This window comes from Rosa rugosa, chromosome 5 (genome assembly GCF_958449725.1).
Source record: "Rosa rugosa chromosome 5, drRosRugo1.1, whole genome shotgun sequence".
Lineage (NCBI taxonomy): Eukaryota > Viridiplantae > Streptophyta > Magnoliopsida > Rosales > Rosaceae > Rosa > Rosa rugosa.
In genome coordinates, this window is record NC_084824.1 from 5,780,807 (window position 1) to 5,806,587 (window position 25,781).

At 38.5% G+C, this 25,781-nt stretch overlaps 7 protein-coding genes and 1 non-coding gene across 10 annotated transcripts; 5 read left to right on the forward strand and 3 right to left on the reverse strand.

The window, feature by feature from the left end:
- The first annotated feature begins 272 nt into the window (after positions 1-272).
- Positions 273-4,796, forward strand: LOC133708214 (ureide permease 2-like). Of its 2 annotated transcripts, none has more exons than XM_062133676.1 (8): positions 273-587; positions 1,729-2,031; positions 2,329-2,467; positions 2,592-2,766; positions 2,881-2,906; positions 3,024-3,115; positions 3,201-3,575; positions 3,735-4,796. In XM_062133676.1, exons 2-8 carry the CDS (start codon positions 1,795-1,797, stop codon positions 3,885-3,887), a joined length of 1,197 nt encoding a protein of 398 aa, XP_061989660.1. In that variant the 5' UTR covers positions 273-587; positions 1,729-1,794; the 3' UTR covers positions 3,888-4,796. The 2 variants fall into 2 exon arrangements, with proteins under 2 accessions (XP_061989660.1, XP_061989659.1); XM_062133675.1 differs by having other exon boundaries at positions 273-583.
- Positions 4,797-5,038: 242 nt separating this feature from the next.
- LOC133708211 (ureide permease 2-like) lies at positions 5,039-7,413 on the forward strand. 2 transcript variants are annotated; one of them, XR_009845666.1, is made up of 8 exons: positions 5,039-5,485; positions 5,712-5,856; positions 5,985-6,159; positions 6,263-6,288; positions 6,392-6,489; positions 6,567-6,701; positions 6,842-6,941; positions 7,087-7,224. XR_009845666.1 is itself a non-coding variant. In XM_062133673.1 (7 exons), exons 1-7 carry the CDS (start codon positions 5,171-5,173, stop codon positions 7,237-7,239), a joined length of 1,287 nt encoding a protein of 428 aa, XP_061989657.1. In that variant the 5' UTR covers positions 5,042-5,170; the 3' UTR covers positions 7,240-7,413. The 2 variants fall into 2 exon arrangements, 1 of the variants encoding a protein (XP_061989657.1); XM_062133673.1 differs by having other exon boundaries at positions 5,042-5,485; positions 6,567-6,941; positions 7,087-7,413.
- A 268-nt stretch (positions 7,414-7,681) lies between these two features.
- On the forward strand, positions 7,682-10,597 carry LOC133708212 (ureide permease 2-like). The gene is made up of 8 exons (XM_062133674.1): positions 7,682-8,115; positions 8,371-8,679; positions 8,837-8,975; positions 9,059-9,233; positions 9,351-9,376; positions 9,478-9,578; positions 9,677-10,051; positions 10,220-10,597. Exons 2-8 carry the CDS (start codon positions 8,443-8,445, stop codon positions 10,370-10,372), a joined length of 1,206 nt encoding a protein of 401 aa, XP_061989658.1. The 5' UTR covers positions 7,682-8,115; positions 8,371-8,442; the 3' UTR covers positions 10,373-10,597.
- A 506-nt stretch (positions 10,598-11,103) lies between these two features.
- Positions 11,104-15,304, reverse strand: LOC133708210 (protein root UVB sensitive 3). Its single transcript, XM_062133672.1, has 16 exons — positions 15,101-15,304; positions 14,956-15,013; positions 14,809-14,868; positions 14,659-14,697; positions 14,511-14,573; positions 14,336-14,392; positions 14,052-14,115; positions 13,734-13,817; positions 13,368-13,450; positions 13,171-13,300; positions 12,772-12,864; positions 12,199-12,337; positions 11,959-11,999; positions 11,683-11,870; positions 11,466-11,564; positions 11,104-11,382 (listed from the first exon to the last, which is right to left on the reverse strand). Exons 1-15 carry the CDS (start codon positions 15,214-15,216, stop codon positions 11,466-11,468), a joined length of 1,314 nt encoding a protein of 437 aa, XP_061989656.1. The 5' UTR covers positions 15,217-15,304; the 3' UTR covers positions 11,104-11,382.
- Positions 15,305-15,364: 60 nt separating this feature from the next.
- Positions 15,365-15,438, reverse strand: TRNAN-GUU (transfer RNA asparagine (anticodon GUU)). The gene has a single exon. It is a non-coding gene; the product is annotated as a tRNA-Asn (tRNA).
- An 81-nt stretch (positions 15,439-15,519) lies between these two features.
- LOC133709278 (pentatricopeptide repeat-containing protein At1g69290) lies at positions 15,520-21,118 on the forward strand. The gene is made up of 2 exons (XM_062134957.1): positions 15,520-17,800; positions 19,840-21,118. The coding sequence occupies exon 1, from the start codon at positions 15,560-15,562 to the stop codon at positions 17,522-17,524; it is 1,965 nt and encodes a 654-aa protein (XP_061990941.1). The 5' UTR covers positions 15,520-15,559; the 3' UTR covers positions 17,525-17,800; positions 19,840-21,118.
- A 126-nt stretch (positions 21,119-21,244) lies between these two features.
- LOC133709279 (uncharacterized) lies at positions 21,245-23,548 on the forward strand. Its single transcript, XM_062134958.1, has 3 exons — positions 21,245-22,304; positions 22,387-22,443; positions 23,068-23,548. Exons 1-3 carry the CDS (start codon positions 21,497-21,499, stop codon positions 23,109-23,111), a joined length of 909 nt encoding a protein of 302 aa, XP_061990942.1. The 5' UTR covers positions 21,245-21,496; the 3' UTR covers positions 23,112-23,548.
- Positions 23,549-24,190: 642 nt separating this feature from the next.
- On the reverse strand, positions 24,191-25,121 carry LOC133711101 (small ribosomal subunit protein uS10z/uS10x-like). Its single transcript, XM_062137269.1, has 3 exons — positions 24,979-25,121; positions 24,755-24,874; positions 24,191-24,333 (listed from the first exon to the last, which is right to left on the reverse strand). The coding sequence occupies exons 1-3, from the start codon at positions 25,103-25,105 to the stop codon at positions 24,191-24,193; spliced, it is 390 nt and encodes a 129-aa protein (XP_061993253.1). The 5' UTR covers positions 25,106-25,121.
- Between the last annotated feature and the right edge of the window lie 660 nt (positions 25,122-25,781).

A 25,781-nucleotide genomic window follows, 5' to 3' on the forward strand; every position in this document is an offset into this window, starting at 1 on the left:
TAAAATAGAAAGAAACTAAAGCATATGCATCACGCATACGAGGAATACAAGGTAAGAAAATTGAAGAAATTATTTAGTAGAAGAAATTATTGGAATTTGTCAATTTATTTATTAAGGTCTAATCTTGGTTTAAGGCTTTAAGCGGTGGCATCAATTATCGGATATGTTGCCTTGTAACATATGGTGAGATCAATTTTCGGATCAACTATATTAATCCTTTAAATAGGCATGGGCGACCAACCAAGATTCTTCTTACAGCAAACCACATCTTGGGGAATCCATGCAGCTTCAAGATTCCAGTTAAACAAGGACTCTTAGAAAATTGCTAATTTCTATCACATAAATAGTGAATCTAGCTTCTACTTCGTCTCTCTCCCTTAAATCCTCAAAGTGTTTATGAAATGTACTTCTTCAATGGGATTCATTGAAAGGTTTTCCCAAGTTTTTCTTTGAGAAGAAGAATATGAGGTTCTTGGTTTTTTCCATGAATATGAGAATCTGATTTGCTGGAAAAGTTTATTGGGTTCTGGTGACATAGCTTGTGTCCTATTCAACTTGTGAGTGCAGCATTGTTTTTCGATTTGTAGGTGATCCTTTCTTCCTACATACCTCCAGATATAGTGTATTTTCTTGTTGTATTATTCTTTTTGTAGCTGACCTGCATTGTTGAGGTGTAGATGATAGAGGCAATTCTGTTGTTCATCATAAATGGATTTCTTGTTTTGTCTTTTTTGGGTTATGGTATGTAGTATATCTGTATATACACTTTATGTACCATGTGGCTATGAATTTGAAAACATGGGATGTTTTGGCAGGCTTTGACTTGTAGATACATATCATGCGATATATAGTCTTTTAAGTAATGAATATGCTTTCTCTTAGGTCTTGTTTGGTTTCCTAAAAGGAAATCAAATTCATTTGTATATTCTATGGGAAAGAAAATAAACTTTCCAATAGTTTTCATTTCCACTATTTGAAAATGTTGGGAAAGTAAAGAGAAAACATATGTTTGTTTCCATTTTAGTGTTTGGCTTGTGCAAAGAAAGAAAGCTAAATCATATTAATATTCCATTTATATCCTCATATATTGAAATATACTAGCAGAACCCACACCCTATGTGTGTGGGGACTGGAGATATATGAAGTAGTGGAAAGTTTTTTCTTAATGGTAAAGTAGTGGGAAGTTTTTTCTGTCATGTTTATAGCCATTTGATTTCTTTTTATTTTATAATTTTTAACTTTATCTTCTATTTTATATATTGACGCTATCGTCCTTGATAATTAATTTAATGTTAAAGTTTATTAATATTTTAGGGCTATAATTGTAAAAAAAAATAAAAAATCAGTTATAGAGAGATTAATAATAGTATAGATAATTACACAAATCTCATAAACGTTTTATATAAAATTAGCAAGTTTCAACAAGGATATAAATGTATTTATAGTATGTAATTAATGCACAACTAATGCAAGATAAATAGAAGGAAAATGAATCATTTGGAAGATGGGAGGATTCACTTCCCCCCATATTTTCCCATCTTAAAGGAATGATGTTGTGGGAACACCAAAAATAGGAAAAGAATTAGGAAAGCCCTTATGCGAACCAAACGAGCCCTTATTGGCAAGTTTCCTTTTCCTTTTCAACTGATTCATGCATGCAAAACTTGTTCTTTGTTAGAAAATGATCGATAGGAAACCAGTGAGTGATATTGAGCTATGCATTAGCAGGATCTTCTGGTGTTCCACTGCTGATTTTATTGCCGTCTGAGTGGAATTTTTCGAGTGAGGTTAAAGATGTATGTGGTGGATAGCAAAGGAGGTGCTATAGCATGCATGCTGCTGGCATTGTTCTTATTGGGGACATGGCCTGCTGTCCTGACTATGCTCGAAAGAAGAGGCCGGCTTCCTCAGCATACTTATTTGGATTACTCTATCACCAATTTCTTGGTTGCTGTTCTGATTGCTTTGACATTTGGTCAGATAGGCAGTAGCACACCTGACAAGCCCAATTTTATAACTCAACTTTCACAGGTCAGATTCAACTTTGAACTTCCTAATGATTATTCAAACTTCAAAATAGGGATGATCCTATGGAGAAACTTCAGTCATGTGTATTTCTGCACTGGCACTTTCCTATTCTTGTTAATTACTATTTGCTGTTATATGAGTCTAAGCTTGAATGCTATATAAAGTTATAAACCCAATTACCCACAAGGCCACAAGCCAATTCTTAGGACGAGGAGTTTAATACAAAAGCTTGCCCTTGCAATTATTTTGCAGTCACACAGTTTCATCTGGTTTTTAAGTATTCTCTGATGACATGTGCAGGATAATTTGCCTAGTGTTTTATTCGCAATGGCGGGTGGGATAGTCCTGAGCCTTGGAAATCTTTCTTCACAGTATGCATTTGCTTTAGTTGGTTTGTCACTGACAGAGGTGATCACTGCAAGCATCACAACTGTCATAGGTCTCTTCTCTCCTTCCATCAGTGTGGCGCTACACAACCATATAGTATATTTTTATGTTCCTTGGATCGGCATTTTGCAATATACTGAACGTACTGTTTACTCTTTTCATTTTGAATGTAACAGGCACAACCTTGAATTACTTCTTAGACAACAGAATTAATAGAGCCGAGATTCTTTTCCCTGGTGTTGCTTGCTTCTTGATTGCGGTTTGTCTTGGCTCTGCTGTTCACTCGTCCAATGCAGCTGATAACAAAGTAAAACTTGACAGTTTTCCCAGTGATTCAAAAGATGGAGAAAAGTATGTTCTTCTGTCCTAGGTGCTTTTAAATTTGTGATGGGTAGGATATAAAGGTTCATTTAACAGATTTGTTGTTGGTTAATCATTACTTAATCAAGTTTGATGTTATCACAGGGCTCTAAAACAAATTCCAGATAAGGGTAAGCAGTTCTCTGAAGTTATAACATTCTAGTATATGCTTGTCTGGTTGCTCCTTATGACATATATATATATAGTAGGATGGTGGTTCATTTTCTCTTGATATTGAATATCCATAGATGGGTTAAAGGATTTGGAGAGTGGAAATGAGAAAGCGAAGGCTGGCACTGCAGACTATCTTGTACAGATTGAGAACCAAAGAGCAATTAAGGTTGGAGGTTCGACTTCAATTCGCTTCTCTTTTCCATAGTGAGTGAACATTCCTGATCACAAAGGGAATGGTTCTGTTATTGCAGGTTTTTGGGAAGAAGACTTACATTGGACTGGCCATAACTTTCTTTGCGGGACTTTGCTTCTCCCTCTTCACACCAGCATTCAACGTGGCCACAAATGATCAGTGGCATACTTTGAATAAAGGAGTTCCTCATTTGGTTGTCTATACTGCATTTTTCTACTTCTCAGCATCTTGTTTCGTCATTGCTATCATTTTAAACACCATCTTCCTTTACCGCCCTATACTAGACTTACCCAAAAGTTCATTCAAAGCTTACTTGAACGACTGGGAGGGTAGGGGTTGGGCCCTTTTGGCTGGTCTCATATGTGGATTCGGCAACGGTCTCCAATTCATGGGAGGTCAAGCTGCAGGATATGCAGCAGCTGATTCTGTTCAGGTTAGTTTCATGACATATCACATGTAATCAAAGCGATCAAGATTGATAGTTTGACAACTTAACATGACATAATACTTAATTATCTCTTGGTGAGTGACATCCATGCATGTTTAGCGAGTATAACATGCCTATTTATGTGCATTGGGGGTTGTAATGCAGGCACTTCCACTTGTGAGCACTTTCTGGGGCATACTTCTGTTTGGAGAATACCGAAAATCGTCACGAAGAACATATATATTGCTTACTAGCATGTTGACTATGTTTATTGTTGCTGTTGCTGTCCTCATGGCATCATCGGGGCATCGAAAATGAGTATTCACTCCTTGTCTGGAAATTGTATATCTCTGTATAACTCAGGAATCCAGAGCAAGAAAATAATGAAGAGCAGAATGAGCTCATCAATCAAGAAGATTATGAATTGTGGAGGTGTTTCCAAATATGATGGTATTTTGGAATAATAATAGTAATAATAATATGGGCTTAAAGAAAGATACAAATGGTATCCTTTTACTACTAACGACTTGAACAAATTAAAGCTTCTCAATGCTTAAGACGAGGAGTTCACTATAACGAAGTGTTTGTTTCCTTTTGTTTTTGATAAATTAAAGAAATGAATGTTTGTGATGAACTTCATGTTACATTGGAGGAGACCCGAAATCTAGTCTATTCGAACCTGAAACCTAGTCTATCACCTCTTTCATTCTGTTTCTTAGCAGAAGCAATCATTGGAATTTGCAACTCATTTAATTATTAAGGTCCAACTTATCTACTCCAGCTTGTCAAAGCGGTGACACCAATTATCGGATGTGTTGACTTGAAAAATATATCGGGCAGCTAGCCGTTTGTTTCTTCTTACAGCTACCCACATCTTGGGCAATCCAGCTTCAAGATTTTAGTTAAGCAAGAACCCTTAGAATATTGCCATTTTCTATCAAATTAAAACTGAAAACCAGCTTCTTCTTCTTCTCTCTCATTTTCGTGGTCTTACACTCTTACTCTCACATCCTCAAAAAGTGTTTCTGCTTCTTTCTCATTTAATGGGATTCTTTCAGTTTCATTTGAGAATAAAAAATACGAGGTTCCTGGTTGTTTCATATTATTGTTAGAGCATGAGAATCTAATAGTGATTCTGATTGTGACGTGAAAAAGTTTATTGGAATCTGCTGACACAGCTTCTGGGTCCTCCACAACTAGTGGGTGCAACACTATTGATTGGGGCAGGTGATCTTTCTTCTTCTACTGTACATAACCTTCAGATTTGTTTTTTTGGTTGTATTATTAAAGCAACTGTGTTGTTCATCAGAATTGGTTTTTCCTCTGTTATGGTATGTAGTATCTATTAGGTCCCGCTTTCTGTATGATTCTGAATCCATAGAATGGTTTTGGCAGGCTTTGACTGGTAGATGTCTAAAAGTTGGGGACTTTTCTGTATACCTAAAAGTGGGGGACTTTTTGTAACCAAAAAAAAAAAAAAGTGGGGGACTTTTCTGGTTCTTAGATGGCTATTTAGTCCTTTCAGCACATGAATGCTTTCTATTAGTGCAAGCTTATTCTGTGTCAGAAATTAGTAGGAACCCAGTGAGTGATATTGAACTATGGATATGCAGGATATCCCTGGTGTTCCACTGCTGTTTTTTTTGCCGTCTGAGTGGAATTTATCGAGGGGGTTACAGATGTATGTGGTGGAAAGCAAAGGAGGTGCCATAGCATGCATGCTTCTGGCCTTGCTCTTCTTGGGGACATGGCCTGCTATCCTGACTATGCTCGAAAGAAGAGGCCGACTTCCTCAGCATACTTATCTGGATTATTCGATCACCAATTTCTTGGCTGCTATCCTTATTGCTTTGACATTTGGTCAGATAGGGAGTAGCACAGCTGAGGAGCCCAATTTTATAACTCAACTTTTGCAGGTGAGTTAGAAGTGTATTTTCGGGTTCAGACCTTTGTAATGATACATCATGGATTATGCAGAAACTTCAGCATGTTTATTTTGTGCTTTCTTTTTGTTTTGTGTCATTACTAGTATGCTATTCATATTCGATCGATGATGACGATGCTGCTTCTTGGCTGTGCAATTTGTAACGCAGTGACATAGTTTCAGTTTCAACTGCTTTTTGAGTCTTCTTGTAATGACAGTTGCCGGAGAATTGGCCCTGTGTTTTATTTGCAATGGCGGGTGGGATATTCCTGAGCCTTGGGAATCTTTCTTCACAGTATGCATTTGCTTTAGTCGGTTTGTCGGTGACAGAAGTGATCACTGCAAGCATCACAGTTGTCATAGGTCTGTTTCTCTTCTTCCATATCTGTGTGGGTGCTGCACAACCGTTGAATGTTTTTATAAGTATCTTAGATGCGCATTTTGCAATATGTACAACATAGTGTTTACTCTCCTCTTTTTAAATGTAACAGGCACTACCTTGAATTACTTCTTAGATAACAAAATAAACAGCGCTGATATTCTTTTCCCTGGTGTTGCTTGCTTCTTGATTGCGGTTTGTCTTGGCTCTGCTGTTCACTCATCCAATGCAGCTGATAACAAAGTAAAACTAGACGATTTGCCAAGTGATCCAGAAGACGGAGAAAAGTACTTTTCTTTTGTCTGCTATGTAATTTGTTATGAGTAGTTTTCTTTTAACTGGTTTTAGTAGTTGTTAATCTTCACTAAACCAAGTTTAATGTTATCACAGGCTTTCAAGTGTGATTCCAAATAAGGGTGAGAAATTCTTTGGAATTATGACATGTTATTCTATACTTGTGATGTTGTATTTTATGAGATGGTAGTTCTTTTTTTTTTTTAATATTGGATATATCCATAGAAGGGAAGGACCTGGAGACCGGAAATGATTATGCTGAGAAAGCGAAGGCTGGGACTGCAGATTTTCTTGTGAAGCTTGAGAACCAAAGAGCAATTAAGGTTGACAGTTGTACTTAAAATTGGTTCTGTCTTTTGATCAATGTGTGAACTTTTTTATCAGAATTCTGTTATTGCAGGTTTTTGGGAAGAGCATTTTTATTGGATTGGCCATATCTTTCTTTGCTGGAGTTTGCTTCTCTCTCTTCTCACCTTCATTCAACTTGGCCACAAATGATCAGTGGAACACTCTAAAGGAAGGAGTTCCTGATTTGGTTGTCTATACTGCGTTTTTCTACTTCTCAGCATCTTGTTTCGTCATTGCCATCATTCTAAATATCACCTTCCTCTACCACCCTATACTAGGCTCACCCAAATCATCATTCATAGCTTACTTGAGTGACTGGGATGGCAGGGGCTGGGCCTTTTTGGCTGGTATTATATGTGGATTCGGTAATGGTCTCCAATTCATGGGAGGCCAAGCTGCAGGATATGCAGCAGCTGATGCTGTTCAGGTTAGTTTCATGACATATATACACATTTTATCAAAGTGATTGTTTGACAACTTAGCATGTTGTACTTATCTCTCGCAAGTGACATCAATGCATGTTTAGTGAGTATAACATGCCTACTTATATGCATATGGGGTTGTAATGGCAGGCACTTCCACTTGTGAGCACTTTTTGGGGTATACTTCTGTTTGGAGAGTTCCGAAAATCATCACGAAGAACATATGCGTTGCTTGTCAGCATGTTGTTTATGTTTATTGTTGCCGTTGCTCTCCTCATGGCATCATCAGGGCAACGAACATGAGTATTCAACTTCAAGAGTCCAAGTCAGGAAATTGTGTACGTCTGTATAACTCATGAATCAAGATTCAAGCAAGAAAATACTGAAGAACAAAATGGGCTCATCAATCATGAAGAATATGAGTCGTGGAGGTGTTTCCAAGTATGAAATATTCCACTGACGATTATTTCTTTGGTATTTGGTGGATGTAATTTAGTCAACAGAAAAAAAAAAAAAAAAAAAAAAAATATATATATATATATATATATATATATATATATATATATATATATATATATATATATATATATGGGAGTTAAAGAAAGGATAGAAATGAAATTTGTATATATTTGTCTCGCATTGAAAGATGAAAACACCAAGTCGCTTTTGATTGCCTGACCAAAAAAAAAAGAGTTGATTTTGATTGCTACACTTTTTTCTTACTAATACCAATTAACAAACTGAACTTGTCAATATATTTGACTTTTGACATTTAAATTATAGGCATCAATACAATTGATTCTTACAACAAACCATATCTAAGGGAATCTATATTCAAGATTCCAGTTAGGCATAGGATTTGAATAATGGTATTCTATCACATCACAGATGCAAAACCAGCTTTTAACCATACAATAATCATATACAGCTATTCAGAAGATTGAACCAGTGAAACCTATTCTTATATAACCCAGAGCCCAGAGGAGTCTGTCTCATCCATGGTCTTAACATCCTCGGTAGTGTTTATGTTTAACATATCAGCTTCTGCAATAAAGGGGTATTCACTGAAAGAGTCCTCAGTCCTCTGTAAGAAGAATATGGTATTCCGATTCTGATTCTGATTGCCGTGATAAGCTTGTGGTGTCCGCTTACTTGTGGTCATAGCACTCTTTGGATTGAGTAAGTTTTTCCTTGTCTTGTATTACACTTTAACATGTTGGGTTGTTAGTTGTAGATGATAAAGTCAATTCTGGTGTTCTCAAAAGTTGACTTATGATTGTGTCCAAAGGAAAATAGGTGGTGACTTTCCCTTTTAGTCCTTAGATGTTCTAGTCTATTACATGCTTTCTCTAACTGCAAACTCAAGTTCAACTTATACATATAACTGGAAATCCAGTTAGTGAGTGATATTGAATCATTCATATGTATGTGCAGGTTCTAATTCTTCTGGTATTCCACTGCTGAGTTTTTTTACCATCTGAGTGGAATTTTCCAAGTTGGGTAGAGATGTATGTGGTGGAAAGCAAAGGAGGTGCTATAGCATGCATGCTCATTGCCTTGTCCTTCCTAGGCACTTGGCCTGCTGTCCTGACTATGTTAGAAAGACGAGGCCGGCTTCCCCAGCATACTTATCTGGACTACTCCATTACCAATTTTTTGGTTGCTGTACTCATTGCCTTCACATTTGGTCAGATAGGCAGCGGCACACATGAGATGCCTAATTTCTTAACTCAACTTTCACAGGTGAGTTTGAACTTTGAAGTTTATTTAATGGTTCAGACCTTCCTAATGATATTTAAGGATTGCTCATAAGCTTCGGTCATGCATAGCTTTTGTAGTACCAGTGCTTTTCAATTCAACTGGTTTTTCATTTTTGAGACTTCTGTGATGACATGTGCAGGATAATTTTCCCAGTGTTCTATTCGCAATGGCGGGAGGGATAGTCCTCAGCCTTGGAAATCTGGCCACACAGTATGCTTGGGCTTTAGTTGGTCTGTCAGTGACAGAAGTGATCACTTCAAGCATCACAGTTGTTATAGGTCTCTATTTAGTGTTTCTGCACCGCACAACATTTGGCAATATATTGAACCTACTGTCTAATCTTTCCTTTTAAATGTAACAGGCACAACATTGAATTACTTCTTAGATGACAGAATTAATAGAGCAGAAGTTCTTTTCCCTGGTGTTGCTTGCTTCTTGATTGCGGTTTGTCTTGGCTCTGCTGTTCATACATCCAATGCAGCTGATAACAAAGTAAAACTTGACAGTTTGCCGAGTGATAAAAAAGATGGAGAAAAGTATGTTTCTTTTCTCTGTAATTGCTTTGAAATTTTTAATGAGTGAGACATTAGTGTTTGTTAAACTAGTTCCAGTAGTTGGTTAATCTAACTAAAGCGAGTTTAATGTTATCACAGGGCTTCTAGTGTGAATCCAATTGAGAGTGAGAAATTCTGTGAATTCATAACATCTCTATTCTCTACTTGTGTTGCTGCTCTTTATTAGATGTTAGCTCATTTTCTTTCAATATTTGGTTATCCGTAGATTTGTCAAAGGATATGGAAAATGGAAATGGTTCGGCTGAGAAGACGAAGGCTGGGACTGCAGAATTTCTTGTACAGCTAGAAAACAGAAGATCAATTAAGGTTGGTGGTTCTGCATTCTACTTTATATTTGTTGTCTCTCCTTTTCTTTTGATATTGAACTGATGCATCAATGAGTGAACCTGATTCTGTTTGTGCAGGTTTTTGGGAAGAAAACTTATATTGGACTGGTCATAACTTTCTTTGCCGGGTTTTGCTTCTCCCTCTTCGTACCAGCATTCAACGTGGCCACAAATGATCAATGGAACACTTTGAAGAAAGGAGTTCCTCATTTGGTTGTCTATACTGCATTCTTCTACTTCTCAGCATCTTGTTTCGTCATTGCTATCATTTTAAATATCATCTTCCTCTACCGCCCTATACTCGGCTTACCTAAAACAACATTCAAAGCTTATTTGAATGACTGGAATGGTAGGGGTTGGGCCCTTTTGGCCGGTGTCCTATGTGGTTTCGGCAACGGTCTCCAATTCATGGGAGGTCAAGCTGCAGGATATGCAGCAGCTGATTCTGTTCAGGTCAGTTTCATGTCATAAACACGTGCCCGTTTCCAGACTAGGAAATTACACACTTTTCTTGAAAAATGATAAGATTGATACTTTACTGACGTAAAATTAAGTCATCCCATGATAAAAGATTGTAGAGATCTTTGTTATATGAATTTCAACATTGTGTTGTGATGGCAGGCACTTCCGCTAGTGAGCACTTTTTGGGCAATACTTCTGTTTGGAGAGTACCGAAAATCATCACGAAGAACATATGTGTTGCTTATCAGCATGTTGTTTATGTTTATTGCAGCTGTTGCAATCCTTATGGCATCATCAGGGCATCGAAAATGAGTATTCCAACTCTAAATCGTGTCAAGAGCTGAAAAATACTGCAGTTGGTTGGTAAAACATGTAGTTTGTTACAAGATACAAAAAATATGGCAGTTACAGAAAGATGTAATACTCTGTTTTCCGTTTTCTTGAAAATTCCATGTCACATAGAGAATTGGTTAGATGTTTTCCCATTTATAGACCGTACAGATTACACTTTAAATGAAGGATGTGAATTGACAGAGAGGGATAGATTTGATGAAGATAATCCAAGCCCTACTTTTAGCATCAGATTTAGCATACATTACTTGCTCAAACAGACTACTAATCCCTAAGAGATTGGAAGCATATATGGTTAGAAGTAGACTCCTCTATGGTTCTTGATTTAATTTGCTCTCCTCATTTGGTCCCTTGAAAGCTTCGCATAGAATGGGGTAATTCATAATTGTTTGCACCGAATGTCTCAAATGCATTTCAAATCTTCGCATATATTTCGAGAGGGTAATCAAGTGGCGGATGCTTTAGCGAATTATGGTTCTACCTCCTCTAGTTTGATATGGTGGAACTTGGCTCCACCCTTTATCCAGGCACAATGTAATAGTAACCGTTTAGGCCTACCAAAGTTTCGTTTTCAGTAATTGGCTTGTATAGTTTCTTTTTGATTTCGGAGGTTGCCTTTGTCTCCCCTCCCTTGTATTCTTTTTAGTTCAATAAAATCTAGAACTAAGAAAGCTATTTGCCTAGTTCTCCAGTTTCAACCAAAAAAATAGTAGTCCCTGGTCATTCTATTTGCTCAATCAAAGTAATGAGTTACTGAGGTTGACATATATTTGTTACAAAGTACAAGGTTTACGCTACTTGTAAAATAATAAGAAGAATCTAAACATTCTGTTAACCCCCCAGGAAAAATTCTTTGCTCTAAGGTTAGCCAGAATTGAAGGTTTAAGATGAAGTGCAGCTGTGAAAATTCTTTGTTTGTACATCATCTAACAATCTCCCACAGATTGATCAAGACCATTAAGGGAGACATCCTGTCGAACAACTTTTAAGTCAATATTATATACCATCATTTTCATCTCTTTTCAATATATCAAAGAAAGTTGCAGGAGACTACCTAGTCAATCTTGCCATCAGAAGACCCACAGATCCAGTTTGCCTTCCAAATGATCGTTGGTGATAAAAGACGTTCTGTTTTCCAACCAGATACCTTTAACTGCAATACAAATAAAAGGATAATATGTTCAGTGATAAATTTATCTCTGTATCTTGTCCTTCTCATCCAAATCCACATAGGCATAATGTATTGAACTTTCGAGTTGCTAACAAAGTACCTTTTGAATGAAAGCTTCATAATGTTTATCCATCCATGATTGGCTTTCAGAATGAAGACTTCGGTGTTGATCCATTATATTTGCCATTGCATTTGCATGAAAAAATGACTGCAAGACATCTGTGGCAGCAGAATCTTTGTGCATAACAATGCAGACAATTCCTTTCCTTTCCACCAGCAAGTACTTGGCTAAAAAGATCACCACAGAACTAACACATATAAACAGGAAAGTTCATGGCTGAAATTCATTTATTGGAAGTACAAAGCAGACACCAACCTTTCTTGTAATGAGAGCCCGCAGAATGCAATAACTCCCTCCTGTTTGACATTATTACTCATATTTGTCAGTCATATACACAACAAATAAACTTCCCTAATAGCAGCGATGACTAGGAGCCAGCTCAGAGCTGCTACTATTCTAAATGCCAAAGTGGCTAAAGATATATTTGGTAAAAGATAACAGAAGATTCCTAGGAGCTAAGATATATGAGTTCAGAGGGTGAGAAAATAAACTCACAGTTCCAGGTGATTTAGTGAGGAGACCCTGACACCTAGAGATATATCCACATTCATCGACTCTGAATTCTTTGAGCTCCATGAAGATGCCCATATGGGTAAAACATGCTCCATCTTAGATACCTGTTCAGGTGAGAGAACTGGCAAAAAATTCAGACACAGGTATTAAATCTCACTGAAAGAAAGCAATTACAAAGATTTAAACTTAATGGAAACCAAGTCTCAAAGCAACATAAAACATAGATATACTGTCAACATAAAATGTGGATTGCAACAGCAGTTAAAGTTACATGAGAAACAACATAACCCTCAAGTTCTTACATATATAGCAGAGTTACCGGAAATGTTCAACTCAGTGTTTTTTAAAGTACATGTTGGACAGAGTCATATTGCTTATCAATTTAAATTTATGACATTTGTCAAGATATGGAATGAGGCATTTTTGATCATGTAGAGCTGCCAATACGTTGCTTTTCAGGAGAGTTTTTGATGACCCTAATGTAATTATAAACTCTGGTACAGGAAAGCATAAGGAGCTGGTCTAGGGAAAGACAAAGAACAGTTAAATGCATACCTTTGCCAGTTTTCATAAAATGCTGCAAAAGAATTGAGCACCTCTGAGGGTTCAAAGAATTTAATGCAAGGCACCGGACAGCCTTGTAGTTTGCTGCAAAGGAAAAACAAGTATCCAGTCAACAGGTTGAACTCAGCACATAAAATCTCAGTTTATAATTCAGAGAACACAATTCCACAAAAGAAGATTAATATAGGATATCTGATGTCAACATTGGTCAGTAAAGCCTCTACATTTGTTTTAATTACTGTAAGATTTCCTTCTTTAATTATGTTTTGAATATATGAGCTCTTCATTGTTTAACAACCAATAACCTTTCACAGCAAAAGTACTTGAGATTGAGGCACCAGAAGTACTGTTGAAAAGACTACAGGAACCGGGGCTAGTGGGTGTACTTACCATACATATGGAACACGGTGAGAGACAAAAAAGAAAACCAAATAGCTAGTGGGTGCTCCATAGTTACACGAGCAAGAAGCATGCCCAGTGCCATACCAATCATTGTTGCCATTGTTTCTTGACTTCCTTCCTATTAGTGTACAACAATGGTTAATTGATGAAACGAGATAATAATGGACAGAAACACTGTGCTGTACCTTCGCAGATATATCTGCAGCATTATTCTGAAGAGCAAAATGTTGTGTCAAAGCAGCTCTAGTTGCTCCACTTGCAACACCGGCTGGATGAGAAGAAATGTTGAAAGTCAAAATTCTGATCAGGTCTATATTGCAACTTTTCTGTTCTCTTGATGAAAAAATATTTATAGGGAGAGCATAATGGTAACTGCCATAGTAACACTAAAGGGAAGAGCGATTGCAGTGTAATTGACAGCTTTAAATGTGTGAGTACACTAGAACTGACACTGATGAATAAATCAATGATAATCAACATAATACCATGAACATAAACAATATAATACATTACAAACAATATGATGTTACAAAGGGTATATAAGAACTTACTGAATGATCTCGATAGGCTTCCTAGACAGACCACAAACACAAAAGCAGATGGAAACAAAGGCGAAACAAGGTCCATCAACATTCCTGCAACCAAATAACAATCTTTGTCATCATTTTAAGATGTAAAAGAGAAAATGAACAACCTCAAACAATGGATAAATGAGTCTGTTCACATTCAAAATTGTCAACATCTGTCTGTAAAATACTGCTTCTATGTTTCTTTTCTTTTTTTGGTAAGGTTCTTCTCAGTACAAAAAGACAGTAGAAGGTCTCCAAAGTCCAAACTAAGAGAAAGGTAAAAAGATAATTAGTTCATACCAAGGTCATTCATAAGATCTGCAACTAAGCGCCACATTTTAGCATTGCAATCCAGATTTGAGCCCTGAAGATAAAGAGGTGATGCTAAGCAAGAACTTGTTAAGAAATAAGAGCACAGATTTGAGAATACTCAGTAAAGATAGACTTCAGCCACAGAAACACTAGCCTAGAACACCCCATACTAGTTCCTTCAAAAGCATCCAAGGCCAGAAAGACATATTAGGGTGCAGAAGGCTACAATGTAAACTGTGAAAAGCATGATTAAAAGAACAAGAATATGGCACCTGATAAAATGTGAATAAGATACCTCCCAGCATTCCAGTCAAGTCCCTCAAGAACCACTGCAGCATTCAAACGGTCAAGAAAAAAAACTATTTATAGCCAGCTCAATTACTCAATGGAGCTCTCTCTCTGCCACCAAAAATCCCAACACTGATGCTAGAAGTACAAATTCTTTACCTGAAAGGTGGCACCAATCACAGTGGCTGATTTCTCACCGACCCCAATAGCACCCAGCAGAGCCTTAAGTGAACACAACACACAACTCATTCATTCAATAATCAACCATGGACCTTCAACAAGACTATAAAGTAAACAAAACGCTTACTTGGGTAGAAAGCATCATCCTTATGTAAGTAGAAAGACCCTTCAAAAAAGAAAATCAACAAATCAACCATACTGTATAATCACCCCACTATCTTACACTAAGTTTTACTTATCAGAGAAACAGAAAAGCATTAGTTGCATAAATTAGTACCTGAAGTGAATCCCACATTTGAAAAGGGACATAATCTGGAGTAACACTACTGGGAAAGCCCTGCATTTAGGCCAACAACACCAAAATCAAAACAAACAGAAAGCACTGTTTTCATGAAATTAGAGTGATAATGATAAAGGGTCTTGCCTCAGGTACAAATGCTTGAAGAACTCGCCGCCAAACATGGTGGAACCGGTTCCCGGATCTTCGAAATCGGCATAAAAATTGGAACTTTGATTAGAAACGAAGTGGGTGAAGAGCAAAATCATAAAGCAGAGGAGAAAGGAGTGACCTTTGGATGCAGAGTGAAGGAGACGAAGTTATAGTGGCAGTTCTGGAGAGTTTGGTTGAAGATGAACCATTCCATTCTTCCAATATAATCTCCGATATTGCCGACGATACCTCCATCGCCGATTGCTTCACTGTGAGAGAGTCCTCCTCACAATAAAGTTGACCTCTTTTTGCTTGCTGATCAAAAATGAAGACCAATGTGCTCAAAACAATCAATCACCATGGAAAAAAAAAAACTTTTTGTAGGAAAATCACAAAAAATATTCGCTAGAAGGAGGGTTCGAACCTCCGACCTTGTGGTTAACAGCCACACGCTCTAACCAGCTGAGCTATTCCAGCTCCTGTTGCTAGTTTATTTAGTTATACATATTTATATGATTCATAATATTTAGGATTGTGAGCTATAGAAACAGAGCGCAGAGCAGAGGAGGAAGACAAAGTTGGAGTCTTTGATTATAGAATGTGGAGAAAAGCCTTCACTTTGCTTCAACGCAGACCCTTTTCCTCTTCCCCTGAAATCCCAACCCTCTATTCCTTTCTCCAACCTTCAATCTTCGCCCTTAAAAACCCACCATCTTCTTCCTCATCCCACTCTGACCTCCCAACCTCACCTCCCAAAACCCTAACCCCAGACCACGTCACCACTCTACAGACCACCCTCCACAAATCCCTATTGACCCACAACACCGATGAGGCGTGGAAGTCGTTCAAGTCCCTCACAGGCAGCTCTGTTTTCCCAAGTAAGTCCCTCACTAATTCTCTGATAACCCACTTAGCTTCATTGGGGGACATTCATAATCTGAAGAGGGCTTTTGCTTCTGTGGTTTATGTGGTGGAGAAAAGCCCAGAACTTTTGGAGTTTGAAACTGTTGGGTCTGTTTTGGGTGCTATGAAATGTGCCAATACTGCTGCCCCTGCTTTTGCTTTGATTCAATGCATGTTCAAGAACAGGTTTTTCTTGCCTTTTAGTGTGTGGGGGAGTGTTGTGGTTGAGATTAGTAGGAAAAATGGTAACTTTTCTGCGTTTTTACGGGTTTTCGAAGAGAATTGTAGGGTTGCTTTGGATGAGAAGATGGAGTTTATGAAGCCGGATTTGGCTGCTTGCAATGCAGCTTTGGAGGGGTGTTGTTGTGAGCTTGAATCGGTGAGTGGGGCCGAGAAAGTTGTGGAGACAATGGCGGTTTTGGGTGTGAGGCCTGATGAATCCAGTTTTGGTTTTCTTGCTTATTTGTATGCATTGAAGGCTTTGGGGGAGAAGATAAGTGAGTTGGAGGATTTGATGGGTGGGTTTGGTTTTTCGGATAAAAGGGTGTTTCGGAATAATTTGATCAATGGGTATGTTAAGTCAGGCAAATTAGAATTTGTTTCAGCAACTATTCTGCAGGGTTTAAGAGAAGGTGATGGGGAATGCTTGGATTTGGATGGAGAAACGTATTGTCGAGTTGTTAAAGGATTTCTTGATAATGGAAAGGTGAAAGAGTTGGCAACTTTGATTATTGAAGCTCAGAAGCTAGAGTCTTCAACAGTTGTGGTTGATAGATCAGTTGGTTATGGTATTGTTAATGCTTGCGTTGGTATTGGATTATCAGATAAAGCACACAGCATTCTTGATGAAATGAATGCTCAGGGCGGTACTTTGGGGCTTGGTGTGCATGTGCCAATATTGAAGGCTTATTGCAAAGAGCATAGAACTGCTGAAGCCACTCAACTGGTCATGGATATTAGTAACTCGGGGCTTAAGTTGGACATGGAAACATATGATACTCTAATAGAAGCATCTATGTCTAGTCAAGATTTTCAATCGGCCTTTTCTTTGTTTAGGGACATGAGAGAAGCAAGAACACCTGACTTAAAGGGTAGTTACCTGACCATTATGACAGGCTTAATGGAAAATCACCGGCCAGAGTTGATGGCAGCTTTCTTAGATGAGGTTGTGGAGGACCCTCGAATTGAAGTGGGTACCCATGACTGGAATTCAATTATTCATGCCTTTTGTAAAGCTGGGCGACTAGAAGATGCGAGGAGGACTTTTAGAAGGATGGTATTCTTGCAGTATAAACCTAATGACCAGACATATTTGTCATTAATTAGTGGGTATGTTTCTGTGGAGAAATACTTTTGTGTTTTGATGCTGTGGCATGAGGTGAAGAGAAACATTTCAGTTGATGGAGAGAAGGGGCTTAAATTTGATCACAACATGGTTGATGCATTCCTGTATGCTCTTGTTAAGGGAGGCTTTTTTGATGCAGTAATGCAAGTCGTCGAGAAATCTCAAGAGATGAAAATCTTTGTGGATAAATGGAGGTACAAGCAGGCATTCATGGAAACCCATAAGAAGCTTAAAGTGTCAAAGTTGAGAAAGAGGAGTTTCAGGAAAATGGAAGCACTTGTTGCTTTCAAGAATTGGGCTGGTCTCAATGCATGAATTCAGGCAGGGGTGGGATCAAATTTCTTTTCTGAACATCAGCTAACACCTTTAGCTGCATTTAAAATGGGAATGATCGAGGAGGAGGAACCTCAAATTTGGCTTTTCTTGATGGATGAACAGTACAAGCAGTTTAGTTCTTCAATCACTGAATTCTGCTTCATATAGTTTAGAAGTTGACGTGGAACAACATGCTATATTGATCTGGCTCTTTAGAGGTTGATGGTTTGCTCATATTCTTATGTCACAGAGGAGCATTTGCTGGCAATTTCAGATGTAAGTGACAGATCTAGTTGGAAATGAAAGCTCTCATTAGTTTATAATAATGATGATGTGATTCCATGACTTTGATGACTACATTTACTGTAACGCTGGTGTTAGTAAAAGTTGATCACAAGCTCGCACGGTAAATAGAGGGGGTTATAAATTTATATCCAGGTTCTGTATGCTGGCTAGTGGCTACAACTAAAGGCATGAGGGCATGAGTCCTTGAGTCACCATACTTAGTCAAATGATTACTGATCGATGCAGTGGAATGATGAATTCCCTTGGTTTTCCAGTATATATATATACAGCATCAACATTACTTTTCAACCTAGTTTAGCTTTCTGTAATTTTTTTAGCAACAGTGGCTTAATATATTAATCATAGATAATCTGACTGGAAGCAGTTTAAATTCACTGTTGCTTTTATTTTGAGTAGTCACCTACGGTGCGTCCTATGCACTAACTTTGGAGCTGAATTGTAAAGTTCCACTCTTTGAGTTTCAGAATTGTTTTTTTTTCGTTGGAGATGAATATCTACACTAGACGTTGTCGGACACCATAAAACTTAAATTGTGCGGAGAGTCAGAGGATTGTTAATTTCAAGTCTTTTGCCTTTTGTTTTTAGGGATTAGAGACTTGAGTTAGTTTGAGATTGTTTGGTTGCTTAGCTTGATCTCAACAGATTTCCTAATTCTTGTAGAATATTATTTCCTTATTTGTATAGGACTGTGATATCCTTATCCTTATTATCATAGCAGTTGAATTGTCTATGAAAGGCCACACATGTTCTCTGCTTTGTGGTTTTGGTTTCTTTGGTTCTTAACTCCATTATGTGTTCAAAGACGTCTAAGAGCAAGTTTACCCGTAGTCAAGAAATGTTAAGAATTCGACCAGTCAAGGAACTGTTCACTGCCACTTCCACCCGTTTTTTTTTCTTGACCAGTCAAGACTGTTAATCAAGTTAACTGTTCATCATTGAAAATTTTTAGAAAATTTCAGGATGCTCGAGGAAATTTTCATAAAGTGAAATCCTCAATCTAAGAGTTTGATAATAAAATATACGACACGACAAGTTCGTGGGAGTTTTTCGGACACCCGAAGTGTTTATAATGAATTTTCGAAGTTTGGAAATTATGAAAATGCATTTAAATAAAAAGAAAATTTCTGCGGTGCGATCGTGGCCTTCCATTTTACCACCGCTTCATCCTAGCCATTGAAATAGAGTGAACTCAGGGTTATAAATGCCCTTGATCAGATCAAGGATCAAGATCACGTACAGAGGCTTCGAGGTCTCCCAACTCAAAACCGAGAGTCAGCGACCCGATTCCATAACTCGACCGGCGCTCCACCGTCAGGCCGCCTCCGGCCGGCGCACGAGCACCATCTTCTTCGCCTCGTCGTCACCGTTACGCCCGTGTTCTTTGATCGTCCATGCACGGGACGAGTGAGGAGAATAGATGGTGAGAAACTTGGAACTTTTCCAGCGAGTTTCTGCAGACTCCGGCCACCGATTTGCTTATATGTGGTATGAAACTTCATCTTCTCGTCATGTTGTACATGCCTATGTGATTTTTTTTCGAATTCGATTGGGTTCTGATGATTTTCACTTTTGGGTGACTTCGGCTCCGTCACAATTCCTCGACATTGGCGACTTTTCCGGCATTTCTGGTCTGGGTTTCGGCCTCGCTTGCAGCTCCATGCGAGATATTGTGCCGAGCTGGCAGCCACGATACCTTTGGGCCGAGCTGGCAGCCGGCCAAGCTTGGGCAAGAAAAAAGTCACGAGCTTGCCTTTTTTCTTGGCCTCGGTCATGAAAAGGCAAACCTTGGCTGGTCAAGCTTGGGCCGGTGGAAGCAAAATTTTCCTTCTGCCCGGTCACCACATCATCAATCCTTGCTGGTGCCCGGTCAAAACGAAACCGGTAGACTTGCTCTAACGAGAAGCTCTGTCGTATAGACTGCCCAGATTGGGCAAGTCTTCACAGAGCCCCTGTCTATTTGTTTCTGGACAAGTTTTTGGAACCCATTGATCTTGTTCGTTTTGCTGCAGTTTGCAAGGAGTGGCGTGCAGTTTCAAAGATTATAATGAAGCAAAGCAGTGGTGGTGTAAAAGTAAGCTACTTCCGATGCTCTTGATCCCATGTACTTCCGAAGAAAAGCTAGAACTGTACAGCATTGCCGAAAGAGAAGTCTACAGCAATATTGAGTTACCACTGCCTTGTAGTAATTATAGGAGGTGTTTTGGCTTCAACCACGACAGTGGTGGTTGGTTGACCATAGTAGATCTAGCAGAGCGTGAGTTGCCATATTTAGATATAACTCTCACGAACCCTTTCAGAAAAGAAGTGGCACCCATTCACCTTCCTCGTCTGCAATTCAAATATTTATCTCAAAAAGGACGTCGGCAGCTCCCGAAGGTTATATTATCCGGTGATCCCACATTGAATCCGGACAGTTTTGTGGTTTTAGCAATCAATAGTCAATTTCAAAATGGACACCAGGTGTCTTCCATTAAGGGACTAAATAGTGATTGGGTTCATTGGGACTTTGCATATAACGTTACTGATGCCATAGTTTATAGAAGCCAGATCTACTTGGTTACTGTTGATAGATGGCTCGCTTTGTTGGATGTTGATCAGGCAATAACAAACATATTCCTTCCGCCTCAACCACTTCTTCCGCCAGCTAAGGTGTATCTTGTAGAATCTACACGGGGAGACCTGTTGCTTGTTCAAAGATTAATGGAACTAAATAAGAATGTGAACGGTTTGCATCAGAAATTTTGGACCAATAGCTTCGTTATTCACAAGGTGGTGTTCATCAAAGAGCTGGACGGAGATATAGAATACTTAAAGTTTACAGAGGGGACGATGTCTGAAGGTGATCGAGATATATCGTTCACGGTCGTTTGAGCAATTTGAGGTAGAAAGTATTGGAGATGAAGTTTTGTTTGTAGGTGACAACTATTCGTTCTCGGTTTTGGCTTCGGACTATCCTGGGTGTCAACCCAATTCCATATACGTACTACACAGATGATTCCATGGAAATTGAAGGGTATGAACTCGCTGGAGAAGCACCGTATGACATGGGCGTCTTCAACCTAGCTAGCAGATAAAAGCATCACACCACTTTGTTCTTCTCTGAATCATTCGGAGAGGAATGTTCAACCACCGTTTTGGACAATCCCACCATTTAATGGACTCTGCTAGCTTCAATTGTTCAAGACACTAGTCTCTTTGATTTCTATATTTTATAACAAGCTTTCAATCTGTATTCATATTTTGCAATACTGAAACTCTGGTTAATTTTATTTAATTTAATTTCTCGAATTGTTTTCAAGCAAATGCATGTCTTCATAAGATAGTTCGAGTAGTAAATTGTCAGTGATACTTCAAGCACCATTTGCATTATTAACCCTTTTTTCTTCTCTTTTTTGTCACTTTGAGCATCTTCTTCCTTCTGTTTGGATCGAGTTGAATATTGCCCTCCTTTTCACACTAATAAACCCTTTCGAAAAATCCATATTGCTTTATAGCTAGAACCCACAAGAACACATGCAGGCTCTTCTTTTTATGAGGAAAAAAAAATAGACAGGATGTGGCAACAGAAAGTAATCAATCACCTCCCCAAAGAACTCCCTCAATCATGTAAAGGTACTTATACCACACTCAGCTCATCACTCAAGTAAAACCCTAGCCTAGTTTCCAATGCCGTCTGCCTCAGAAACCTTGCTCCTCTCCACCATTCTCCTCTTGCTAACTCCTCCGATCCACACCGCCTCTTCCATAATCTACAAGACATGCCGTGACACATGCGGCACAATCCCTGTCAAGTTCCCATTCGGCACCGGATTCGGCTGCGGCCACCCGGACTTCACCAGGTACATCAAATGCACCAACCTAGACACTCTTCAGTTCACCACCGGAACCGGCATTTACACCATTTCCTCCATAGACTACACCAGCAACACTATCATAGTCGCAGACCCGCTGATGTCAACATGCTCCTCCATGCAAAACTCCGGTAGCTTCAGCTTGGACAAGGCCAGCCCTTTCACTATAAGAGATGAGAACATCTTTGTTCTTCTCGGCTGCTCCACAACATCTCCTGTTTTCGATCCAAGTGAAGATCTGTGTGACACCGGCTCGGCTTCTCGGGTTTGTAGAGGGTTATACTCCTGCAAAGGGGTGTCTGGAATAGGGTTGCAGCAGAATGCGCCGATATCTACTTGTTGTGTTTATGATGATTCTGCTGCTGGGTTCGGGTCGGGTTATGCGTTGGATCTTCCCAAGCTGCAATGCTCGTCTTATACATCGGTTTATGAGTTTGGAGACGAAGGGGATCCGACGAAATGGAAATTTGGGATTTCTTTGCAGTATAATGATTCTTATTATACTAGACCCTGCAAGGATTGTGAGGCGAGTGGAGGGTTGTGTGGCTTTGCTGCTATGGATCAGTCTTTTGCTTGTATATGCCGGAGTGGGATGAACACCACCACAAATTGCTTTGGTCAAGGTTAGTGAATAGTCATGGTTGCAGTTCTGATGGGACTTTTGGTAAAATTATTGTTTTTGATTTATGGTTCTGATATAATTAGGGTCTGCTTGGAGTGGGACATTGGAGCCCAGAGTTCAAATTAAAACCATTATTGGAGGTACGTACTCATACTCTGCCAACTTGGCAATGCTTTTTTGACTTTCTTTCCTTGATGAAAATTTCTTACAAAAGTCTATCTTTGTGGCCAAAGATTTTTTCTCTTTTACACATACCCTTTCTATTACACTTGCTTCTTCAGTCTTGTTGTTTAGTTCATACGCTTTTGTGGAAGAAATACTTGTACTACGTGAGAGGATGACTGGAAGATAAATGGTCCATGGTAAAAAAAAAAAAAAGTTTCATATTAAAAAAAGTAGCAAATAAACTACAACGTAAAATTATACAGTAAATTATAATGTATATATGATTAATTAAACATGTGCTACAACGTCGTATAAGTAAGTAGTTTTACTGAGTTACTGACTAGCTGCATGTATTGTGGCATTTTAGATAGAACCCTAAATCTAGTGATAATTAAGGTATTAAGTTTTACACAATATATATGTTGGATCAATCAAATTTTTTTATATTTTCCCCTCAAAAAAAAAAAAATGTTGGATCAATCAATAGTGAACACTGTTAAGTTTCCTTCTTGTTTAACTTTATATGCAAGACATTTCTCTGATAGGGCCGGGGTAGCTATTAATATAAATTTCTTAACTTTATATTTCTCTGTTTGTAGGATTTTTGCTCTCATGGGTCTTACTATTTGTAAGGAGCAGATAGTCAGCTTGCTTCAAACATTTTGGGTGGTACATAAATTGCAAAAGAAGATTCAAGCTTCGTGAGCTGTTGGAAAGCATTAGTTATCAAATTTTCGGTGGAAGGCAGCTGTACTATATTAATCTCATTTCATATGAAAGTGCAATCTATTTGTTAATCTCACTTCCTTCCTATGCGGCACTCATTGTGACAATCATGTTCCCCCTAATTACAAAGATCGATATAAGAATTTGACCAAAAGAGAAGACATAAGGAGTGGTAGCTATGCTAGACTGCTGTGGAAAGAGTACTAGCTAGTAGACTGTTCTAAAATATCACCAACAAACCCAAATTCATCTTTTTGAAAATGTTTTTTTATCCTTCGTCATCCAATAGAAAATGCTTTATTTGCTTTTTAAAGAATGAACATTTCTCATATATCCAGTTACAGAAACAAACCTTCAATGAGGAGATGTATAAGAACTTTATGTTTCTTAGAGTGCATCTTCAATAAGGAGAATTTAATCTACTAAATTCTGATGTGTAATGATTGTGATATATAGCTAGAGTATATTCGATTGCATGGAGCGCCAAGCAGCAAATGGCTTCGAGGTTTCACACGGTACAATACGAATCATCTTTCAAAACATTCTCAATTCCTTGGTTGCAATCTTGATAAAAGCCTCACCATGCAAATAACAGCATTCAACTGTGAAGCCTGGGCGACTAGCTTCTATATCCTGATCTAAAGCCTTGATTTAGTTTCGATTTATGTCATCAAAGTAATTATTTTGCGGTGAGTCAGTGACATTGGCTTCTTAATATAATTTTTTATCCTTTATCATTTGCTAATTAACTTGAGACGAGTAGACGACCACAATTCTTTTCAGCATCCCTGATCACTTACTGGTTTATATGTTACTTTACTGCTTGTAATGGTTTGGGGAAAAAGGTATGTTGAAGAAACACCACTCAAACTATAAAGTCGCCATGCCAATAGTATTATCCATGTAAACTCAGTACCAAAATGAAAAAGGCCCTATTCTGATGAGAAACTAAAGCCTTAACATGTACCCACAAAAACAACTCGAACACTCAAATCATCAAATGTCACCAATAGTAACTTCAACCTCCACGCCTGGTTCCATGTCAATTTCAGTAATTTTCCTGACCGTCCCTGGAGTGGTGAAGAGGTCGATCACTCTTTTGTGAATACGCAGCTCGAACCTATCCCAGGTGTTGGTTCCTATGCGCCCAAAAACAATAATACCTCATGTTAAAATTTGGACTTAATTTTGACATTACAACATATGCTCTGAAAGCAAAATTACCTCAATTAAAACTGCTCAATACAAAAATTTTAACTGCCATAACCCCACAGACAAGTGATCTTATGTAAAAAGGACGAGCAAGTAACAAAACAAAACTCGAGTCCCCTTTGTACCAAGTTTTGGGACGACCCGAGAGGCAAGAACTAAAACTTAAACCTTGAATATAGGTTTGAACTAATGCAAATTTACATGTTCAATAAAGTGTTCGCAGAACCAGATCTAGTAACTTGAATTTTTTGACTTAGTTACTTACAGCAGATCAATCTCATTCAAATCCAAGTATTCAACAAACGAAAAGCAAAATAGATCCAATCATGTAATCATAAGAAAATATACCTTCTCCACAAGGGGACTTCCTAGTAGTGATGCGAAGAGTCTTAGTGGGCATCCGCACTGGACCCTTAGTCCTGATGGAATCAGGATGTTGCTTGGCTCTCTTTATGAGATCACTGCATACTAATATTGCAGACGAAAATCAAAATGAAGCTCATAAACTCACTATCAAAAAAGAAAAATCAAAATAATAAACTAAACCCAAAAATATGGATGTGATAGACAACCTTTCTCAACGTTCTTCACTTTCTTGGAGGAGAGTGTGATCCTAATCTTACGAATCGGCTCTTGGTTTTGCTCCTCCAAACCAAGCTTTGCAGACTTGGTGGGAACTTGGTATGCCGCCGTAGCCATGTTTTCTTGCTTCTTCTTTTAGCACTGCAACGAATAAAATATCAATCCCAACAAAAAAAAATGGTTAGTGAAATTTGCTTGGTCTCATCAACCAAAAAGCGCAGATAGAAGATTAACTTACCCAGCCGCTAGAAACTGGCTTGACTTCTTTTGCAAGAATAACTAGGGTTTCGACGACTACTAGACCTAATTTCCACCTCTATAGTTCGTTTATATAGGGTTTTGACCTTTTGTATTGGACAGTGGCCTTTGTACACCCTTTCTGGGTTGTTTTCAGCCCAGTAAGTCTTTCTCACAGCTCTATGGACCCTGTCCCTAGTTTGAGCCCATCTCTTATTGACCCACCTCCAAAACTAAATGGGCATGACTTTTTAGCCTTAACCAATGGAGTAAAATTATCTTCCAAAACAAACGAAATTTTTTTTTTTTTTTTATCGGAATTCTAACATATAAGTAGTGTTTCAAAAATTTCTCTGGGCAGCACTTAGGTTAGGCCTCATCATTTAGCCCGCGGATCAAATGGGCCGATGGAGGCTCGCAAGTCTGATGGTTAAAAGTCTGGCCCAGCCCTCATAAAAGCCCGCAAAGGCCCGCCTCAGTGGGTAGAGGGCTTGGTTTAGGGGTTTAAAACCCGACCCGACCCATAGGCCAGTAAAAGCCCTCCAGGCCCGGCCCG